Genomic DNA, 22,905 nt, shown 5'->3' with positions numbered 1-22,905 from the left:
TGCATATCTCTATTTTATATATTTGATATTGGTGAAGTAGCCTATAGCATTGATTACTGTGGAGGGAGGGGTGTGGGGATTAAAATAATTCAGCAGAAGCAGGGATGTTTAGACCAGAAGGAAATCCCCGTCCCCCCTGGCAAATCACACTTTACTTAAAACCATGTTTTTAAAAACTCTAGGTTGTAGGGAATAAAAAAAATATATATATATATAGCCTATATATAATTTTTTTTTTTTATCAGAACTGCTTTTGAAATTACGATTGGTAGCCTATTATTATACAGATGCAAAGTCGTTCTGTTGGATACTATTTGTTCCTTAGTGTAAAATGGAAATGCATGGTAATTTTATTTTATAATAATAATTAATAATTCATTACATTTATATAGCGCTTTTCTAGGCACTCAAAGCGCTTCACATGGAAGGGGGATTATAAATATAAGCAAAAAACTGTATGGTGTAGCAGAGTTTTAGAGCTAGACAAATCTCTCTGCATTATTGAATATAAAATTTACAGTAGACCATGTTTGTTCGGGATTTGAACCCGTGTCATCTTGATGATCGAACCGTCAGTTCTACCGCTCGGCTATGAATTTACTCACTGAGAATTGCCCAAACGTTTGTTTCTCACATGAGCGAGAAAACGTTTTGTCGTTAGCCTGTGAGTGTAGGCCTATAGCCTACTACATGAATAAAAGTAGACCTTTTACCGTCTTAAAAGATTATCTTATCTGTATGACCAACAATTACGGAGTAGGCTATAGCCTATTAAGTTCTTAGCTGTTATGAGAAAAAAAAATTCAAATGAACGCGCCGCCGCGTTTGTCAAACTCTAATTCAACATGCCAGAATAAAGCCAGATTTTAGAATAATGCATAGCGCCACTCGGCGTGGTGTGCCAAAATATCCTAATTATAAACTTCAATATTTCATTCAAAACCATCTCAAAACGCTTTGTGACATTTTAAAAAGCCATGAATGTATTAAGGCCACTGGAACCAGGATTGTAACTGAAATGCGCTGCATGTCTCAATACAGGAGGAGAAGCGCTGGTTCAGATTGTATTGTTTGTTGTTTAAAAGTGCATGTTGCATATTTAAAAATATTTGTTTAAAAATAAATGTTTGTTGTAGGCTTATTTGGAAATTACCATAACTTGTAGTATTTCATCCTTACTGTTAATTGCCCCACTTACGTTTTGCTAAATGTCCCTTTGCGCCACCTGGCGGTCATTTCGCGAACGACTTTGAAATGCGACTGGTTTATTTTTACCGCGGTGGATTTGCCGCGGCGGTAATAGGCATTCTGGTTGACTACCTACTGTACATTAGTAAACGTTATTTTTACATGAACACATCCAAACTATATTGCTATAGCCTACTGAGATTTCTTCTAATCGCGATATACTAGTGTCTGTAATGACAATATTTTGTTGACTAATTTTGGATAGATTATAAAGTTTTTAGGCTATAAAATAGACATCAAATAAGCTTTTGTTAGACCGTTTCTGCTCATATGTTAAATATATAGTATGTTTTGTCACAAATAAACTAATCAACTGTTATAGTGTTTGTTCCAATGCAAGCTATATCAAAATAATGAATCCTTAACTTTGTAAGACATTTATGGAAAAAGACAATTTTATTTTCAAGATGTTTCCAACTCAAACTTTAAACCAATTCTGTAGAATGGCCCATATAGCCTATTTGACCAGGATTTGTTTCCAGGTATGACTAAAAATGTGCTTTTGGCTTTCATTTATATTTTGATTGTTTGTATATATATATATATATATATATATATATTTATTTATTTATATATTGTCCTTTCATTCTTTCTTGTGTGACACCCCTGAATGAAATGCTCATTAGTATGCAGTCTGCTCAGGTAAGAACCACTTAACTATTCATGATAGGGGTTGGGCCGTTCACGCCCATCCGCATATTGCCTTTGCAAACAAATTTTTTTTTTTCACAATTTAAAACAATCTATTGTTTTATGTGAATGATTAGACAGGATGATTTTCAGATCATTTTGAAGCCTAAACTCTAGGCGACAACATCCACTAGTCAAAAGTCTTGTGGACACATATTTAGTGTGTGTTTTGTGCCCTTATTTCAGAAACTTTAATTTTTAGTTTTTTCAATAACCATGCATTAACAATATTCTCTCAAAAATACAAACATGTACATACATGTTGCTAACATATTATGGTAGCCCTGTTTGTGCTAAATAGTGTAATTTCACCAGTGCCATTAATATGTTTCTAAGCAACTGAAAAAAGCACAAATGTCAGGGCATGTCAAAACATCTCAAGGACCCCAAAAACACCTCAGACCCCAGAGGGTTAAAACTAGAGACTACAACAATATAGCCTATATTTCATATTGTAGACTTTGGTGGGCAACAGAAGCCTTCATATTGTAGACTTTGGTGGGCAACAGAAGCCTATTCCTCGGGGGAGCAGCGTGAAAACAAACAAACAAACAATACAGCAAAAGACTATTATAGGCATATCTCGCAGTCAGTGAAAATAAATTGGGTGCAATGACGAATGTGTATTGAGGAATGAGACGAATGGAGAGCGCTTATCTCTCGTGTGCGCTAGAGCTGGGCGATATATCGCATGACATTGTTATGCGCATCTCTTCAGTAAAGCCGGTTCCTTGATTAGTAGTAAATCACCTTCACCTGCTTTCAGATGGAAGATATGATGCAGATATGAGTGTTAAATTAACACTCAAGAGTGTTAAAGTTAATGAGATAATTAAGTGATTAATTGAGTGATAATTGGGCATTATTGAAGACACCTGATGTTATCAAGCAGAATCACTGAAGGAGAAAATCACAAATTGTAAGCCACCGTTATGGCGATCAGTGTTTGCTTTAGTTGGACTCTTGACCCTTATACGTTCACTTTAAATTTTGTTTGTCTGCTGTTATTGATTTATAACAGCCAAATGAACAAGGAAAAGTGTGATCTGATAGTGTTGGTTATGTTTTGGCATAATCATGCTTTGATCTGAAAAATGAAACTTAATGAGATGATTTGGTTTAACTTGTTAGCAACAGCTTTGTGATTCTACAGAATATGATTATCAGTATTTTTCTTATAATTCAAAATATTTAATTAACATTGTTCTGACCAAAAAACTTTCAATTGAATTTCTTTAGAAACGCAGACATCAATAATCAGCCTGTGAATCTCAACAATGGTGACAATAATAATGCATGTTACAGTGGCTGCCACCAATCACAACTCATTAATGGCTCCCATCATGCATTGCGGTATGAATACATTATAATCTGAATTGTCTATATAATTTATTCTGCTCGTCACCATTGTTGAGATGCATTGACAGAATCTTGTCGTCTGTGTGTGCCTAAAAGACAGACTTTTTTTTAAACAACTTTTAAGAAATCCTTTATATTATATCTAAAATTCTGGATATTTATGCAGAATCACAGTTATGCTGTAACCAACAGCATAAATCAAGAACAAAAAGTTCAAATGATGATTGTCATAATACAACCATCACCATTAGATCACTTTTGTTCTTTGTTGATTTGGCAGTTATAACTCAGATACAACACACAAACTAAATCTAAAGTTAATAATATAAGGGTCAAGAGCCCAACTAAAGCAAACAATGATCACCATAACGGTGGCTTACAATTTGAGATTTTCTCCTTCAGTGATTCTGCTTTAGGTGTCTTCAATAATGCTCAATCATCACTCAATTAATCACTTAATTATCTCATTAACTTCAACACTCTTGAGTGTGGACTCATATACACTCCCAGGAGTGTTAATTTAACACTGGAGTTTTTGCTGTGTACAAAGAGCCGTAGTTAACTGACAAGCTGAGCCATATCGCATCAATTATCGCTGCCGATATGTCCGCGATATTAATGCGATATGGCTCAGCTTGTCAGTTAACTACGGCTCTTTGTAGTAAATGCCGCTCCATCTGAAAGCAGGTGAAGGTGATTTACTACTAATCAAGGAACCGGCTTTACTGACGAGATGCACATAACAATGTCATGCGATATATCGCCCAGCCCTAGTGTGCGCACACACTGACTGCTGGTCAACTGCACTTCTGGGCTTTCTAATAAATTTGTAGTCGAGTGGTAAAACTTGGGTTTCAATAATTTAGATGACATGGGTTCAAATCCCAAACAAACGGGCTACTGTAATTTTTTTTATTATTATTAATGGAGAGAGATTTGTCTAGTTCTAAAACTGTTACACCATTTTTTTTTTTGCTTATATTTATAAAATAAAATGATCATGCATTTTCATTTTACACTAAGGAACAAATATTATCCAACAGAATGACTGAATTTACCTTTGTATAATAATTCCAATCGTAATTTCAAAAGCAGTTCTGTTAAAAACAGAAAAAAACCTTTATGGGGTTCCCTATACAGAAAGAGTTTAGACCAAATTTCCACTTGGTCTAAATATCCCTGCTTCTGCTGAATTATTTTTAACAAGGCATTCTTTTTCTTTGAAGCAACAAAGGCTAAATGATTTGTTACAGTTGTTTTTTGTAATTAGTGTGGATGACACGCAGCAAAATATACAGTATTATCAGCTGTATGATGTGTTTCTCTGTGAGAGAGAAGCAAAGAAAAACGCCTAATCTTATTTATGTTGCTTTTGTACTATTTTAATTTTGTACTGTTTAATTGCAAACAGCAAAGCTGCAATTTCTTTGGCAATACAAATCAAAAATGTTGCAAGAATAAGATTCTGTATTTCTCATTTTGCATTGCATATGGAAACACTAAACTCGACTTGTTTTAAAAAAATAGCCTAAACTGTCCTGACACTTTATTTAAACCTTGAAATGTGCGATGGGGTTTTAAACTGAATTAATTTTAGTGTGCTTTTACATTTTCATTGGTTTGTATATTGAAAGCAATACTATTTAGTCTGTTATTTTGTGTAGAAGTCAACAGTCTTTTTTTCTGATTTGTTCAATGTATGGATCGGTTTTGAAAAATTTCTTTCGTTGCTATGGCCGGGTATCACTGTCATTCATCTCAATTTCGTGAATGATTCACAAAACAATAATTTAGCAGATTAAAGACGAGCTTTATCTTCATTTTCTGGTGCGATCGGCTGTTAATCTGCCTTCAACAGCACCTTCGGGTTTTGTCGTCTGTGCAGCGCAACAGAGGCTCAACTGGAATGTAGCAAATTTATGTTGTAATGTGCCTTTAATAATTAAACAACACGCTTGACTTTAAATAATCTGTTACCGTAAGCATCAAGAACAGTAAAGCATAAACGCTGTCGGCCAACATCGGTTAACGGCGTGTAGGCTTCAATGTTATAGTCTAAACGCCTAATGACATTCAAAAATGACAGACAATGAATAACAAAGCTCTGAAAAGTGTTTCGAATCAATAAATGAACATTTCAGAAGTTTTTATTTTTGACAAATAGCATATTAAACTAGAAACAAAATGATGAGGGTAGTAGAGCTGAGATTGGAGCTCAGACCGCTTGAAGCACCGTGAGGCTCATGTTGAAGCGTTGACCAGAGCTATTGTCTGAACACTGTCTTATGAGCATGAGCTTAATGTCTTATTCTTACGCAAAGCCTTATTGATGTGACATTTTTCTATTGCAATGTTTATGTTGAAATGTTTTCATTATCTATTAAAGAAACTTATGCTAATCATAACAACCTACTGTACGCCTATTTAATTCTAAATTAATGCTAAAACACAAATGCTGCCAACTAACATCGGTTAGCAAGTCCTGGCAATGTTTTAATTTTACGATCATTTAGTTTAATTTATTTCACTCTTATGTTTCAGTTCAGAAATCTAGGCCTACTAACGAATTTAAATAACACGAGGTATAAGACACATAACCTTTACATGCATAGCCTTTGTCTAGCTATAGAAAAACTTGGCACACAATGTTAACGTTTAGCCTACTTTGCTTAAATTTGCGGCAATAATAGAAGCCTACATTTGTTTCAGTTATCTGCTACCAGTTCTCAATGAGCCGCGTCAGATTACGCAATAGAGAGAATAAACTGACACTTTCTGTGATTGTAGCGCCTCTTAGCGGTAAAAGGCAGCAAATTCACACCATCACACCCCCACGCGGCGGTAAAAGTATTATTCTGGTTGAGTACCAACTGTACATGATGGAGCTGAGAGCTTATGAAGAGGTTATAAAATGAGTAAAGGAGTTCAAACAGCGACAGGAATCCCTCCGTCACACAGGGTCTTGGTCCGCTTGTTTGGTTTGCACCATAATTAAGATGGCAGCGTTCACACTTATTGAAATGAACCGCACTAACAAAGCAATCGTGCCAGAGTTCATTTTAATCTAAATCATGAATGATGATCCATGTCAATAGACGGCAGTGCAGTGTCTATCACCATTGTGGAAGCTGTCAGAATACAGAGTACAGCAATGCTAACGCTAGCTAAAGACCTAAGCGTCGTCCGAAATCGAATACTTCCCTGCTATATAGTATGTGAAAAACAGTACGCCAACAGAGTAGCATGTCTGAATACATAGTATTCGAAAAACAGTTGGCGGAATACTATCCGGCAGGCTGCGGGAAAACCTCGGGATAAACAAAGACACTAAAGTAGTAGACACCTACTACTACTTCTGCCGAGATTCTGGAGTGTGCATACGTTGGACACTTTACAATCCTTTACAATACAAACATGATAATGACAACATGGCGACACATTCATACTATATAGAACATACTTTCACAGTTGAGCCTGATCCGTGCCTCAATTCCGCAATATTACAAATTTGTCAAATAAAAAATTGTAATCTTTTAATATACTTGAATTTTGAATAAAGCTTTTATCGAAATATATTTTGGTAAAGAACTTGCGCATATTCATGTTCAGATGAATATATGATAATTTCATACTGTAATACCATAAATCATTTTATAATTAAACTGAAACAGATACTTACAGTATATGAACCATATTAAATCCATGCAGGAAACAGCATCAAGCTTGAATGCTGATATGTAGCTTTGCACGATCTAAGTCTATAAGATAAATGATTATATATGAAATATTCTTATAAGTTATTAGCTTACCATCTTGTTGTTTGACTAGTCCTTGGAGGATGTAACGGATGTAGGTGAAGAAGTTGCAGACGGACGTAATCTGAGGTAGAGAAGAGAAGAAAAGTGTGTTATTCACATTCAAACCTCAGTACTACACATGAAAACAATGCAATGAAAACATTCAACGTATCAAAACTGAATACTAAAATGCTGACGTGGCCAGTCATATTTCACACAAACATCTAAACTAAATCTAAACTCTGCACTAAAGAGCATTATGATATTAGATTTATGGAATTCAGTTTATGCTGATTTTAATCAAGTTTTATTATGGTACAACAGGCTTAATTTTCTTCATAGATATCTATTATTTTTCAGATTTAGGAAAGATATACTTGTATATTTATTTAATTCTTTTGATATAAGTGTGAAATATCTTTACTATAGCTATTTTTCCATCCACCTATTTTTATTCGCATTTTAGGATATTGCATAAAAAAACGCTGGATGGAAATGCCAAGATCTGCATACATTCTAAAAATGCATTGCACGTAAAAAATACGTAATAGAGTTTGAGAGGAGTAGGTATGAAAATTATTATATTGCCTCAGTGACTTCTCCTTAAATCCAGATGTACTCGTTACATCATAAGAAGAATGGCATCTACGCTAACTTTAGTGTCTTTGTTTATCCCGAGGTTTTCCCGCAGCCTGCCGGATCCAGGCCGTATCCAGATCTGACGAAGGAGCTTTGCCTGGACCCGATGACAATGCAGTGCTGAAGTGTCAACTATCCTCTCCCTATGGAGGATCCCTTTCCCACTCTACAGATAAAGCGTTGTGGAAATTAGGGTTCACGTACCAACCCAAAGTGATAAAATAAAATTCTGTATCAAAATTTATAGGCAAGACTAGTTTGTTTAGGCATGGTTTGTGGGGAATTACAAACCTGCGCACACATATATTCAAACGCACATAACTATAGAATCAATTCTTAATGCGCATGTGAACGCCATCAGCGTTTATCACAGGTTCAGTTTAAAGTCTGTTTAGAGAGAACGGTGTCATCTTAGCGGCCCCTAATCTAATAACAAATGATCATTTCAATGGAAGTGAATCAATCAAAACTAACTTTAGCTGGAAAATAACATTATTCAAGAACCGCTATAGAACCAAACCAATCTCTGTTACCTTAAATTATATGTTTATCTCTGTAAAGCTGCTTTGAGACAATCTACATTGTTAAAAGCGCTATATAAATGAGGATGACTTGACTCCTACTAGATCAACTTCCATTTTTCTTAGTGATATTTACGCCAGTTTACCAGGAAGTGACAATTTTGTTCTCTTCGACTCACTGTGTGGACACAGTGCTTTATTCGCAACTGTTTTAAGCATTATTTCCAATCTTTTCCAAGTTAAATTCTCAACTTTCTCTGGAAACAGCTTATGACAGTACCAACACAATCAACACTAGAAGGATTTGACTAATAATGTTTATGTTAATCGACCCTAATCATTCACTCCTGACGATCACAAGCATATAGCAAGCCAAATTAATTTACAATATTTATCAAGACTGGATGGGGAGGCGAACTTGTAAAATTTACATAAACATTTTCCAAACAAGGATGAAATATGCAAATTATGCCCGGCCTCCACTCACTCGCGCCAACTCAGAGATCCACTCGGTCGGGTCAACTTTACTGCAGTAAACAATGGTATCGCTCTTTACAACGTCGGACACATAACGGTAATTAAAATGATTAGCCTTTTGCTTGACTACGTTATCAATCTGCTAATAATGTGTTGCTAATGTTACACAGACCATGTTGCCACCTTTGTAAATAGAATGTGTATCGAATAACAAGCCAAAAATGTGATACTCACCCGATAGCGGCAGAACGGAGACACGTAATAATAGCTGCTGGAATCGCCAAACTTGATTCTGTGCTTGCAGGTTTTGGTTTGACCACACAGGGCACATTTCCTACACAGTGGGAAAGAGATTGAAAGCAATTAGAAATACATTATACCACAAACTTGATGGACATCTGAGGAGGGATTTACGACTATAACACCTGGGTGAATAACTAATGAAGCACAGACACAGGGCGGCACGGGCCAGGTCAGGGGGACCGAGGGTCTAATCACGATTCACTTACACAAGAGTCTGTGCCATCCTGCCACAGGAAGAGCCCATCAGAATAAGAACAAAACCAACAAAGTGTTACATGATAAATTAGTTGACAACTAAAGGCAACCTTTAATCTAATTCTTAAATGCATGTGATGCCATTGTCACATTCATTGTTTATTTGCAGGATCCATGGCTCATATTAGGAGTGATATGGATTTGTAAAACGCCGGGTGAAGTGGGCGACACTCACTTGGGTCCTCCACACTCGACGGCAGACGCTTTGACCACCGGCAGCGGCTGGAATCCCACCGGCTCCACACTCAGTGTGTTCTGCTCCACCGCCTCCAGGATCGCCGATCCAAGCTGCGGGTCACACAAACCACACATCAGCCACACACATCTATTCACATTAACGGTTCCTCTCTCTTTCAACATGCATCTGGAAGTCTGATTCAATTTACTGAGGCTTTGTTTGTGTGTTTGAGAAGCGTTCAAATGCAACACAGAGTTCTTCAATACTTAACAAATGTCTCTGTGGTTTTAACTAGTTTAAAGCCAGGTGAAACTGCGCTGACATTCTCAGCAACACTGACGTGGAAAACAGGAGAAACATTGAGCCACAACAATACAGTTAGAAGGCTTTTCAATCCAGTCGCCAACATTTACCATGATTTACTGCAGTAAAGCTAACTATATAATATAATAATTGAATTTTATTATATTATATTGTTAATGTAGGCATGTTTTAAATGTACTAAAGAGGTAATGAACTATAGGCCATATTATAGAACATTTTGCTATAAGCTTGGAGTTTGTTTTTAAAATAAATGTGTTTAGACTAAATACCATATAAAAATGAGGTTGTTCAAATCTTTTACAGACATTACTGCTTTTGTTAAAGAAAATAAATTCACATCTGCAACTCAACCTACTGTCAAATGTGCATTTCCAAGAGGCAAAACATGCAATATTCATATTATTCTTGGAGGCACCAGTGCCAATGCTCTCAAATGTAAGCCCTGTGTGTGTGTGTGTATCCCAACATCATATCTGGACCCCTTTAAAAAAAGTTTGGACACCGCTGGCTTAAGTCCAGTTATTTCCTTGTCCATTAGTTACATTAGGTATACAACACTTCTTTTTTAATTAGGTAGCTTGTCTGTAGTGAATTACTTCACAATACAGGCAGCATGTATCTTTGCAAACTACACTTTCATACAGCTGACATTCATGTTTTCAGCAATTCATGAGTAGGTTCAACCACCAGAGAGCAGCTGAAGATCTCAGTTGTTAGCCCAGATTCTCAACCATTAGCTGAGCTGCCACGTTTGTTTAGTTCATTACAGCTAATCATTTACCGAATCTAATGTTCATAAAATATTAACAGTAGAAGGAGGAGCTCATAAGTCTTACAGACAGCAGAAGCATACCTCGCTTTTAGAAAACGTCAAGCATGGGTAGATGTCTTCTCTGTAAATGCGCTCGAGGAAGGAGCAGCTTCTTTCCAGGTTCGGCTCCTCTTTCCATGCTTTGAACTCTGTGAAGAGCAGTGAATCCACCTAACAAATGCCAAAAACACACATATACTATTTAATATCCACCATTATAACAACTTTTATAGTCCATTTCAGAACACTGGTTGAGGGGAAGATGATCAGCGAACTTTGAAGTAAGTTTCAGACCAGGGTTCCTGCACACTTTTGAAAGTCAAATTTAAGGCTTTTTAAGACCTTTTTAAGACCTGAAGAAATCAAAATTAATACCGTACATTAGGGCTGTGCAGTATTGACAAAAATATATCTTGACATTTTCAACGTTTTGTTGATAATAATTAGATGATATTTTACTGATTGTGTTATAGGTTTGGTCTGTTTAGGTCTAGGTCTGTTGGGGTCTGTTGTTGACAGCTGACTCACAAAGATATTCATATTTTTCATATTCTATGCAGTGGTCAGTTCACAGCAGTGACAGAAATTAATATTTTAATTAAGGGGCAATATTTGCCACCTTAAATTGATTTTTTCAGGGGCATTTTCACCTATATATGGACATTTTTTCTAAACTTATTTAGAGTTATGCATCACCTTTAATGTCAAATACTATCATTCAAATTAAATTATACAGTAATTATACAATAATATTTAATTATATAATAATCATACTGTTACAGTCAAACTAAATCATTCAATCAAAATCCATCTTTGCAGGGCAGAGGTGACAGAAGCGGCATCAGAAGTGGCATTAATTTATTTACACTCCATTTACAACTGCATAAATAAAGCTATGAGATATATATTTTTAAATCAATATTCAATATTTAAATATGAAATGATTTCTAATTTTAACATTTTATTTAAAGGGTACTTTAAATATGAAACCGCAGCGGCAAATCACTGTCTTAATAAGTGAGTTGAGGGAGTCATTCATTCAACCGATTCGTTCAAACGGCTGATTCATTCGGGAAAGAAGCAAGTGATTCGTTCAAAACGCGGATTTCAGTCAAGAAATAATCGCTGTCGGTTGCATTGAGACTCTGCTACGGTTTCATTTTGAAATTATAGTCGGCGAAATAAAGGGAAAACAAACAATATTGACAATATTGTGTCTAAAAAGTAACTCAATGTTAACGTATTGTTAATTTAACTGTTGTATAACATAAATATCACACTCGGAATCGTGCACAAGAAAACGGCACTCTTTCTGATGTGATATTCTAATATAAGAACATAATATGATATAAATATAAGACAAAAACTAACTTGGGGACATAACAGTTACACTGCACACATCACGCAGTGAAAGCACGAGACAAATGCGATGTCAGCTCGCAGTGCCTCGTACATTGTTAAAACAATGATTACAATATCATAATAGACAATACACATCGCACACCATATGCACATAAAGAATGAACTTACACCTGAACTGACATTTACGACCTTTCTTCTCCTTTTCTCCTCTCGCGTGCAGGAGACAGTTATGCTGCCGCGACTCGCGAGTGACGCGAAATGTCACGTGAACTAGCAATTCCACAAAGATAGAATAATAAATAAATAAAAATACGTACGCTAATTAGATGGTTTTAATTTGGAAAGCTTTTAGATATGTCTAAGTCAAAGTGTCATCTAAAATTTAAGACCTTTCATAAGTAAAAATAAGACTTTATAAGACTTTTTATGGCCTTAAATTTTAAAAATCTAATTTAAGACTTTTTAAGACTTTTTAAGGATCCGCGGGAACCCTGGACTGTACCTTACACGGCTATAGTATATTGTGTAGCTTCAGTCACACTTGAATTTCATTATATGGAAAACGATGCCAGTATGTCATATTTAAATACCTTCCACAGAACAAAGACATAGAGAGGTACGTTTCCCAAAGCACTGTTAGTCAACAATGAACGCAAGGGCTGTAACCGATTTGGTGTTTCCTGAAACCATAGTACCAAAGAACATTCACAAACAACATTGTGTTATGTTGTGAACACAGGTTGAGAACTTTGCAGAGTCTGCCCTCCGTAAACTATCTAATGACCTGATGCTCTCTGTCGATCCAGGGAATTGTGCTGTTTAGTTTTCCTTGATCTTATTATAACATTTGACACTAAAGAGCATGGAATTAGAGCATCGATTTAGTAGAAAGATTTTCTGTAGAAATGGGAAATGACTCTTCTTCTGCTGCTCTCAATGTTTGTGGAGTTCCTCAAGGCTCCATTCTAAGTCCCATCTTGTTTTCCCTATATTTGTTAGTTTCTAACAAATAGTTTCTATTTGTCAAAAAACATTATTGATTATCATTGTAATGTTGACGACACATAGCTATATCTTCCTTTGAAGGTCACCCAAAGTTCACCCAAAAAATGAACTTTCGAACATTATAATGGGAGAGAATGGTAACTTAGATGTTTGAAGCCCAAAAAGCACATCCATCCATCATAAAAGTAATCCATACAGTAAAAGTAAAGTCCATACGGCTCCAGGGGGTTAATAAAGGCCTTCTGAAGCGAAGCGATGCGTTTTTGTAAGAAAATTATATTACCAGTGATTATAACCGTAATCACTGGCTTCTGGAGTTCCAGCCCAAGAGTGAACTCTGACCCGACGCATGACGTATTGACGAACACAAAAGCACAGAGGATAGAGCAAAAAAAAAAAACACCGGTCATGAATTTGAAATCTAAAATGAGAATTTTTAAAGAGAAACGTCAGAGGAGCTTGAGTTTGTTGCCTAGCCCTATTTGTTTGAACCGCGAGAGGCGTCTACTCTCACCTAAGTTTACGCTACTCCTACATCATGCGTCGGGTCAGAGTTCACTCTTACGGAACTCGACTTGCGATGTAAGATGTAGGAAAACTAAAACTTTGTGGCGAACAAACACTTTTATTAAAAAAAGACATGAAATTACCACTTTAACCAGTAGATGGCCGCAGAGGAGCACTTATAGGCTTATTAAACATTTCCACTCCCTACTATATGGAAAAAAGAAGTCACAGTCTCATGAAAAACAAAAACGTTTTCTTCAAATTATAACTGAATTATACAGAAAACAAGTAAAGAGCTCTCCTTTTATAATCACTGAAGCTGTCGGTCAGTTCAATATGACACTATAGAAGAACAATGATAATTAATACGGCATCGTGGTTGACACGGAACAAACCCCGGGGGTACATGGGAAATGTCTCTGGATACTCACACAAACGTACATAAGCAGATACAAACCTCTTTACACTCACGTACAATGGGCTGCGTTACCGCAACCTCCTGCTGGCTGCCCATCATAGCGCTGCTCGTGCTCTTGTTGCGACCGTGGCCTTTCTTAAAGGGGGCTTTGGGTCCGGGGGGCATTTCCCTACAGGGGGATGTGGGAGAGGTCGACAGGACCAGAGTCTTCAGAGCAGCCACCTCAGCCTGCAGAACGTCGATCTGAACCCAGGAGAAAGAGAAGGACTTGTCAGATTACAAACTTAAGAGGGGTTTAAGTTCAGGTATTTACAAAATATCACATCTCACAAAAAGGCCATTCACACAGAACATGTCTTGCATTAAATGTGAGATGCAGGGTGGTGGAATGAAAAAAAGCATTTTCTTTTAACTCAAGCGCCGTGTTTTTAGAACAGGGTCATGAGCAAGATGCAAAAAAGAGTGAACTCAATGTTTTTTTCCATTATTTAACCATTAATAAAACCCTCTAGTGTCCTTCCTACCTAGTTTTTCCAAGTGGATTGTTTCTATCTTATGTCATTTTTGTCATATTAAAAAAAAGGTACCTCAGCTTCATTTACCCACCAAAGCATCCTTTCACTCTCATTTGGTACATGACAAGCATTCATTTTTAACCCTGCTCAGAGCATCACACAGTGCAGATGTGTATGGGTTTTACCCATGGCACATCTAGTCATATTTATAATGTTCTATTTCAAACTCAAGTGTTTCCAAATGTGAAGCTGATTTCGTACTTAATCATTGGACATGAGTCATGTTAAAGTCACTGTGATAGATTTTTTTTTGGGAAAAATAGACATTACTATATGACCAATGTAATAAACAAGATTTTGGGGTTAAATTTACAGCAACAATAACTACATTTAAAAATATACAGTTACTGTGAAAATTATGACTATTAAAATCAGAGTGATATTAGATTCTGGTCATAAGGCCCACCTGTAATGCTAGAGAACATTAGAGATAAATAACTGCAGTTTATGGGGCTGTATACACGACACCGTTCTCAACCAAAAACGTAAAACTTTTTATGCCTTTTGGCCGTCCGTTTACACGACAGCGCCGTTTTGGGTGCCTGAAAACACAAACTTTTGAAAAGGAGTTTCAAAGTGCAAGTCTCCGTGTAAACAACAAAACAAAAGTGTTTCATCGCCATCTAATGGCCTGGCAGCAGAATACAGCGTTTTTAGTCGTTTTCGCGGATCCGTGAGAATGGGGATCGTTTTGACAATGGTGTCGTCTGTACGTGGAAAACTCAAAGGAAAAACTTCTCCATTTTAAGCATATCGTTGTCGTGTAAACGCACCCTAAGTTCATTTCTTGTGACCAATTTGACCAGTTTAGTGAGATGTTGATTAGCTTCGTTTCTTCTCTGAGCTCACTGTATTCTCTCATTTGGATCACTGTGCTGTCTTGACATTTAGCCGTAACAAAAAAGACATGTCGGCAAAACTCACCTTTCCCAGCGCCTCCTTCAGCTGTTTCTCCGCAGTGGCCTGCTTCAGGTTGGCCTCGTGCACCATCTTATGAGCTTCCTGTTGAGAATGCCACAGATCAGATCGAACTCAAACTCGTCAAAACCTCTAACACAACAGACCAGATCAGAGGCACCTCGCAGAGCTAGAGGACGAGGACACGCAAGGACTTTGACTAGCAGAAACAAAAAGGAAAACAGAAAGACATGAAAAAGGGAAAAGTATGAGGAAAGTATAAAATGCAAAACAGAGGAGAGGAAGTGAGAATTCAGAGTGGGTTACCTAATCACTCAGCACATGTATTCATATGGTACAAAGACCTACAAAATGTAGGTATGTCATATGTTGTTGACCCTGTCCACATAATTAGATGAACTTCGGTTAAAGTGTTCGGAGTTGGACACTTGTTCAAATCAGTAAGATTCTCAAATGACTTTAGAAATAAGGCTGGGTATCACAATATACAGTGTGTTTGATTCCGATTCACAAGTGTTCAATTCAATGTGATCTCGATTCAATACCAATTAATTTGGAAATATATAGAGGTGTAACGGTACGGTACGTACCTCGGTTTTGGGGTCATGGTTCGATACGAGTTTGGTACAATAGGAAAAATGGTCACACTTTAGTTTAGGGGTCAAATTCTTACTATTAACTACCTATAAACTGTGACTTTTGCCTCAATAAACCCCTAATTACTGCTTAATAGTTAGTAAGGTTGTTAAGTTTAGGTATTGGGTAGGATTAAGGGATGTAGAATATGGTCATACAGCACATGGCATTGATATGTTCTATTAAAAAAGTACAAAAAAAAAGTAGTGCAAATGACAGTCTGTCAAAGTATACTCCTTTGTCCATGAGCGCACTACTTTTTCCTGTTGTGGTGGTTAGCAAACAGCGTTGCATTACCACGCGCGCCCCCTTCTGGGTTGGAGTGTGGCTCCCCTGTGTCTGACTGTATTCGTCATCTGACTGTATTCCCCGAACCGTTGCGTCCGTACCGTGACGGTTCGGGACGAATACATGTACCGTTACACCCCCTGGAAATCAATATTTTCAACCCAATCCTATTTAGAAAAAATAATTTTACTCAAAATTATTCCTCGTACATTTATGATAAAAAACATGTTTATAATTGAGTTCGTTTATTCACTGGATTGGAACCTCAAACGGAACTCAACTGTGCTTTATTCTGCAGCTCATATGACTCTGAATGACGCAACGGTTTGTTCGGTTGAACTTTAGTTTTATTTTACAAACAGCTAAAGCAATGTGAAGTAGTCGTCTAACATCTGCCATACTCCAGTTTTAATGCCACCCTAAAAGCAAATGATGCAATAAAACATGTTGCAATAGTTTCAGCCAGATAACAATCTAAATGTCAATTTCTGGGTTTGCTACGAAAGCTTGTCAAGAGCTGAATGCTGATGAAAGATTTGATGTGAACTGCTTTACAACCCTGATAGCACACACACGTCGCAGAGGCGTATTCAACCGGTGCGTTTTTATGGATGATGTCATTTATGGGGCGCTTGCTATACTAGTCTTTTAAAAGTTCCCTGTCAGATGTCACAACTGTCTGGAGATGATGTTTATGACTTGTTTTAAAATGTTTATCGGTACACAAATATGGCACCTTTGGCTTCCTTAGTTGATGACACTTTATATTCAGCAATATTATTGAATTGACTGAGCTGACACTGTAGGATGAGAACTAAACTGAGCTGAACAATGACATCACTGTTTTCTCCAGAGCTGCTTTATAGCTGAATTGAACTCATTTCATATTTGATGATCTTTACACAGTTACTGAATGGAAATGAACCAACACTGAACTGATTTCAGCTGAACAATGACACTATTGTCTTTTTAGAGCTGCTTTACAGCAGAACTGAACTCTGTTTGTATCACTGAATCATTTTCCTGTTATCACTGTAAAGCTGCTTTGAAACAATCTATATTGTATAAAGCGTTATATAAATTGAGGTGAATTGACTTGACACTTAAAACATGGGCGATATATTGAATTATATATTGGTATTATTTATATCTGATGGCAATATATATATATATATATATATATATATATATATGGTTTAGTGTGCAGTCAGAAAAACAGATTTAGGTATCTGGTTTGTGAATCCTGTTCTTTTCAAAGTTTAAAACTCTGATGAACACTCAAAAATGTTCACGAAAGTCTTCATGTGACAATCATGTGACTTAACAAATATACATTACCAGTCAAAAATGTGGGGTCAATAAGATCAATTTGATAGAAAGAAATACGTTTAGTCAGCAAAGATGCATTAAATTGATCAAAAGTGACAGTAAAGATAATTATTTCTAAAAGATTTCTATTTCAAATAAATGCTGTTTTTAACGACTGTTTTAAACATTGATAATGACAAAGGTTTTTTGAGCAGCAAATCAGCATTTTAGAATGATTTCTGAAGGATCATCTATTAACAGAAACTTTTGAACAGTAGTGTATATTTCGGGATATACAGTATAACTGATTGTAACTATGAATTATTAAATAGGTGTCTATTATACCTATTATAGGTGTTTATTTATAATAAAAAAAAGTGGAAAATATTTTATTCTTAATGTTTTACTTTATACATTAAATATGTCAAATATACCCACTTTACAAATGGTGCAATATATATATATATATATATATATATATAGTATATATAGTGTGGACAGAGTCTGATACACAGATGTGCCGTCAATAAGTGTTTTAGGTCTGTCTTGAATCATTTGAGTTGACCTATCATAGTGCTGAATGTTCAGAGTAACTCCAGACGATCAAGTGCTCACAGACACACACAGATCTGCTCCGTCATTTGGCAAACAAACCTCAAAAAGGCTAGCAGTGAGTTCCTCCAGCTCCTGCCCCAGCTGGTCTCTCACTTTAGAAAGCCTCTCACACTCCTCGTCTTTTAACTTAAGATCCTTCAGACACATGCAATGACATGAACAGAACACACAAATGATAAACAGAACAGAAAAACAGGGAATGTATGGCTCATTCTCTCATTTAGCCCATGTAAAAGGGTGGATGATTCAGCACACACACGCTACAGTATTCTTTACAACAACAAAAAAATAAATATTTTTGTGCAAAATGTTTACTGACAGTAGCATATGTAACTGAAATTATTAAAAATCTTTTTTGTTAATTAAAATAAAGCTGAATATATATATATATATATATATATATTTGAAAATTGCCTTGGAAAGTAACTGAAATAAATTAAGTTGAAGTGATATAGAAAGCACTTAACAAAAATGATAACAATATAAACAAAATTTAAATAAAAAACTGAAAATATAAAAATAACAGCTAATTCAAAATAACTCTGTACAGACTTCAGAAAGATCCCAGCGTCGGAAACAAGTGAATGGTTTATTTTAAATGCATCGGAGGATTACATTTTTGTTCGGAGTATTTAGTTTTGTGAACGAGGCACAGTGGAATGGAGAGTTCGCAAAAAACTGTTGTTGAAAGAGGAATCAGCCAACCGTATTGAATCTGACAGCAACTGCATCACAAACAGAAAGTAAAATATTTCATGATGCTTTTTTGTAAATGACGGTTTTATATGGATAATGTTTTCAAATCACTCTCGAGCAATAGAGGTACACAAAGCTGCACTCTTGCAAAAAAATCCCACTATAATCAATGAAGCCGTCTACACTTTGTAACGAATCTCTTATTGGCGTTGTTTTTATACTTTGTTGGTTATAATGGATTCGTGAAGATGCAGAACTCACGCTGAACAAAAACTCAGCCATTTTGAGCGTTGTTGAGCGGATTCTTCTGACTAACTTAAATGAAACGTCCATTTTTATATCTGAATTTCAGCTCCGGAGGCTTTCTCAGCACTTGATACACAGTGATAAGAACAGTAACGATGCCATTGGTCCTCATTGTTTGGAAGTGCATGCAAAGTAGTTTTGCTTTCGCTGCACAGGAGACAGGATCTTGTCGACATGTTGACAACATGAACCAAACTCTTCCAGGCCTCAGCTACAACTACAGTGTTTGAGAGCAGGTCAAACATGCCCACATATAGGTAACCATGAAAGGTAATATTCAAAAAAATATAATAGGGACACTCTAACCAGTGCACACTGACTCCGGGAGATTGACTGTTAGTCAATCAGACTCCAGGTTTGAGAGGAAGTAGATTTTTAAAGACTGCGAGAATTACATTGTGTCTTAGCCAGACACAACACGTGACAAGGTACACTATATTGCCAAAAGTTGTGTGACGTCTTCCTTTACATGCACATGAACTTTAATGACATCCCATACTTAATCCGTAGGGTTTAATATGGAGTTGGCCCACCCTTTGCCACTTTAACAGCTTCAACTCTTCTGGGAAGGCTTTCCACAAGGTTTAGGAGTGTGTTTATGGGAATTTTTGACCATTCTTCTAGAAGCGCATTTGTGAGGTCAGGCACTGATGTTGGATGAGAAGGCCTGGCTCACAGTGTCCGCTCTAATTCATCCCAAAGGTGTTCAATCGGGTTGAGGTCAGGGCTCTGTGCAGGCCGGTCAAGTTCCTCCACACCAAACTCGCTCATCCATGTCTTTATGGACTACTATTCCTTAAACTATGCTGAAGCATTAAGAGTTAAGGAGCCAAGCCCAACCCCTGAAAAACAACCCCACACCACAATCCCCCCTCCACCAAACTCTACACTTGGCACAATGCAGTCAGGCAAGTACCGTTCTCCTGGCAACCGCTAAACCCAGACTCGTTCATCGGATTGCCAGACAGAGAAGCGTGATTCGTCACTCCAGAGAACACGTCTCCACTGCTCTAGTCCAGTGGCGGCGTGCTTTACACCACTGCATCTGACACTTGGCATTGCTCTTGGTGATGTAAGGCTTGCGGCTGCTCGGCTGTGGAAACCCATTCCATGAAGCTCAATAGTCTACACACTGATCTTGAGCTAATCTGAAGGCCACACGAAGTTTGGAGGTCTGTAGCTATTGACTCTGCAGAAAGTTGGCGACTTCTGCGCATGCGCTGACCCCGCTCTGTGATTTACGTGGCCTACCACTTCGTGGCTGAGTTGCTGTTGTTCCCAATTGCTTCCACTTTGTTATAATACCACTAACAGTTGACCGTGGAATATTTAGTAGTGAGGAAATTTCACGAATGGACTTATTGCACAGATGGCAACCTATCAACCCATTCTTTCACAAATGTTTGTAGAAGCGTCTGCATGCCTAGGTGCTTGATTTTATACAACTGTGGCCATGGAAGTGATTGGAACACCTGGATTCAATGATTTGGAGGGGTGTCCCAATACTTTTGGCAATATAGTATATCTCTTCAGAGTATGAAAAATTGCTTATGATGTTGGTCATTTGTAGATACTTTTGCATAACGGATCTGCTAAATTAATAAATGTAAGTGTAGATCAGTGAGTGTGAGTGACGTTTGTTAAGTGTCTCACCCGTTGTGCTTTGGTGAGCTCCTCCTTTAGCTTCTCGTAGCCTTTCTCTCTGACCTCCATAACTGACGGACTTCTGAGACGGGACAGGCTGTCTGTGCTCAGGCCCAGAAGCTCCTCTCCATCAGCCAACAGGACGTTGCCATCCACCACATCCACAGTGGCTGCAGGATCATTTCCACTGTGGAGACAAACATCAATTTGGTTTCAAAACTTTGGTTTCAAAACTTTGCATACGGAAAATAGCGAGTTGCAGCGGGAAAGGTACTTGATCCAAGCTGACCGAAACATGAGCATGCTTTATATTTATAAGCGCTTCAAACAAAAGCATAAGCGTTTACTGCGTCTTGCCCTGTCGTGCTTTGACAGATTCGTGTGCCGTTTAATGCCGTTGACACGTTTTCCTCAACGCATAACATTTACAGTTGGTTTTATGACTGCAAGTCATTATCTTCAAATGCTATTGAAGTTAGAAACGTGTATACCAATGTTGTATGTAACTTTAGAGACGGTCCCTAAATTTGCTAATATCAAGCCAACTTTATGGTAGTACATCACTGTGAAACCCTTAGCGTGAAACTTTGCACGTTACGTTCATATTCTGAGTCCATCTGCTTGCCTGTAGCCTATATAGTACAGCCTACATCCCCAATAAGGTGTGAGTTTGGTCTGTTATATGACTGTATTTAGTCCATTAAGCTAGGTTAAGCGTTGACGGTAGGGGAATCCTACAGTATGACATATTGAAGGAACCCCCAGTACTGCAGCACAGCACAGCGCTGCGATATAAAGTTAAGGAAACTAAACAACCGAGAGAAATATATGTGTACTTCAGATTTAACGTTTGATCTGTACATCAGCATCGGGGAATAATCTCGTTCACGGTATAGAAAGCCGCTTACATGTAGGCTACACAGGGAAAGTAACCGTAAAGACATTGAATTAAACATAAACACAGCTTTTGTGTCTTTATCATCACACATACACTTACCGCTTGCTGCAATTTCCATTTCTGCAAATCCGTTTTAATGAATGAGTGACTATCTACCCGTTGCTCTGGTCTTTGTTAACAGATTGAGCACCACCTGCTGGTGGGCAGACTAACAGCAGATGGAGATTATGGATTGATTCTCTGCTGCTATTACTCCAGTTCCCAGATGTGCAATGTTGAATTTTCTGTCAAATTTGAACCACTGAATTTGTGGAAGCGAAATTTGTAAAGCGAAATAAAATGGACCGAAAATTGCCTGTCGAATATAATAGGTTGTATTTTTAAACAGAATGAAATTTGAAAGTTGAATATGGATTATTGAATTTTTAATAATGAAAATGAGTGTAAAATGTTTTGAATTGAAATATTCACAGCCTAAATATATAACTATGTTGAATTTCAGCCCATAAAAATGAAAGCCCTAAAGATAAAATGCATTAAAAAGCAAGCACTTTTAATGCAATGCACATTTTTTCAAGTAGTGCATTCAACAAGCTTTTTTGTTTTTCATAAAAACAATCATTAATTTTCTTCCATACACTGGGCATAAATAACATTATAAAAAAATTATTAAAAATGATTTTTAATCCATTATTTTAAACAAATTTCTCATCCAATTAATCAAAAAAATAATAAACAGATTAATCGATTATCAAAATAATCGTTAGTTGCAGCCATAAAATATATTTAATAAAAAAAAAAATTTTGTACACAAATAAGTCATTCATAATAATGAATTATTAACATATGAATTATCAATTTTGATTTCATGTTGACTTTAAAGTCGGCATGAAATGGAAGTTGTGATATTGTTTTCTTCCCTATTGTGATGTATAGTGAAACAGCTTCTCAAACAAGAAAAAATGTGGGGCAGGACTTGATTTTGTCCATGGGGGATTCATTGAATGGTTTGTGGTTTGTAATTGCTGTGATGTCATGAAAGTGACAGGTTGTCCCGCGCTCACCTCAGTAAACACATCATCAGAGATGTCACTGCAAGAGGGAGGTTATTTTAATTAAAGATTACA

General features: G+C 36.9%; 1 protein-coding gene across 5 annotated transcripts in view; it reads right to left on the bottom strand.

Moving 5' to 3' along the window:
• rab3ip (RAB3A interacting protein (rabin3)) overlaps positions 1 to 22,905 on the bottom strand; it is a 51,687-nt gene that overhangs the window by 5,537 nt on the left and 23,245 nt on the right. For 3 of the 5 annotated variants that reach the window (XM_056260330.1, XM_056260331.1, XM_056260333.1), the window contains 8 exons: positions 20,890 to 21,067; positions 18,274 to 18,369; positions 15,394 to 15,471; positions 13,934 to 14,137; positions 10,645 to 10,773; positions 9,465 to 9,577; positions 8,966 to 9,065; positions 7,107 to 7,176 (listed from right to left, as the gene is read on the bottom strand). In XM_056260330.1, the coding sequence (XP_056116305.1) occupies positions 7,107 to 7,176; positions 8,966 to 9,065; positions 9,465 to 9,577; positions 10,645 to 10,773; positions 13,934 to 14,137; positions 15,394 to 15,471; positions 18,274 to 18,369; positions 20,890 to 21,067 (968 nt within the window). The remainder of the gene's footprint in view (positions 1 to 7,106; positions 7,177 to 8,965; positions 9,066 to 9,464; positions 9,578 to 10,644; positions 10,774 to 13,933; positions 14,138 to 15,393; positions 15,472 to 18,273; positions 18,370 to 20,889; positions 21,068 to 22,905) is intronic. The other 2 variants (XM_056260334.1, XM_056260335.1) reach the window with 2 other exon arrangements.

The sequence above is a fragment of the Rhinichthys klamathensis genome, unplaced genomic scaffold, assembly GCF_029890125.1.
Source record: "Rhinichthys klamathensis goyatoka isolate OS25496 unplaced genomic scaffold, OSU_Roscu_1.1 h1tg000176l_1, whole genome shotgun sequence".
In the NCBI taxonomy this organism is placed as follows: domain Eukaryota; kingdom Metazoa; phylum Chordata; class Actinopteri; order Cypriniformes; family Leuciscidae; genus Rhinichthys; species Rhinichthys klamathensis.
Note: the sequence above shows the minus strand (reverse complement) of the source record. Positions and strands in the feature narration are given on the sequence as shown.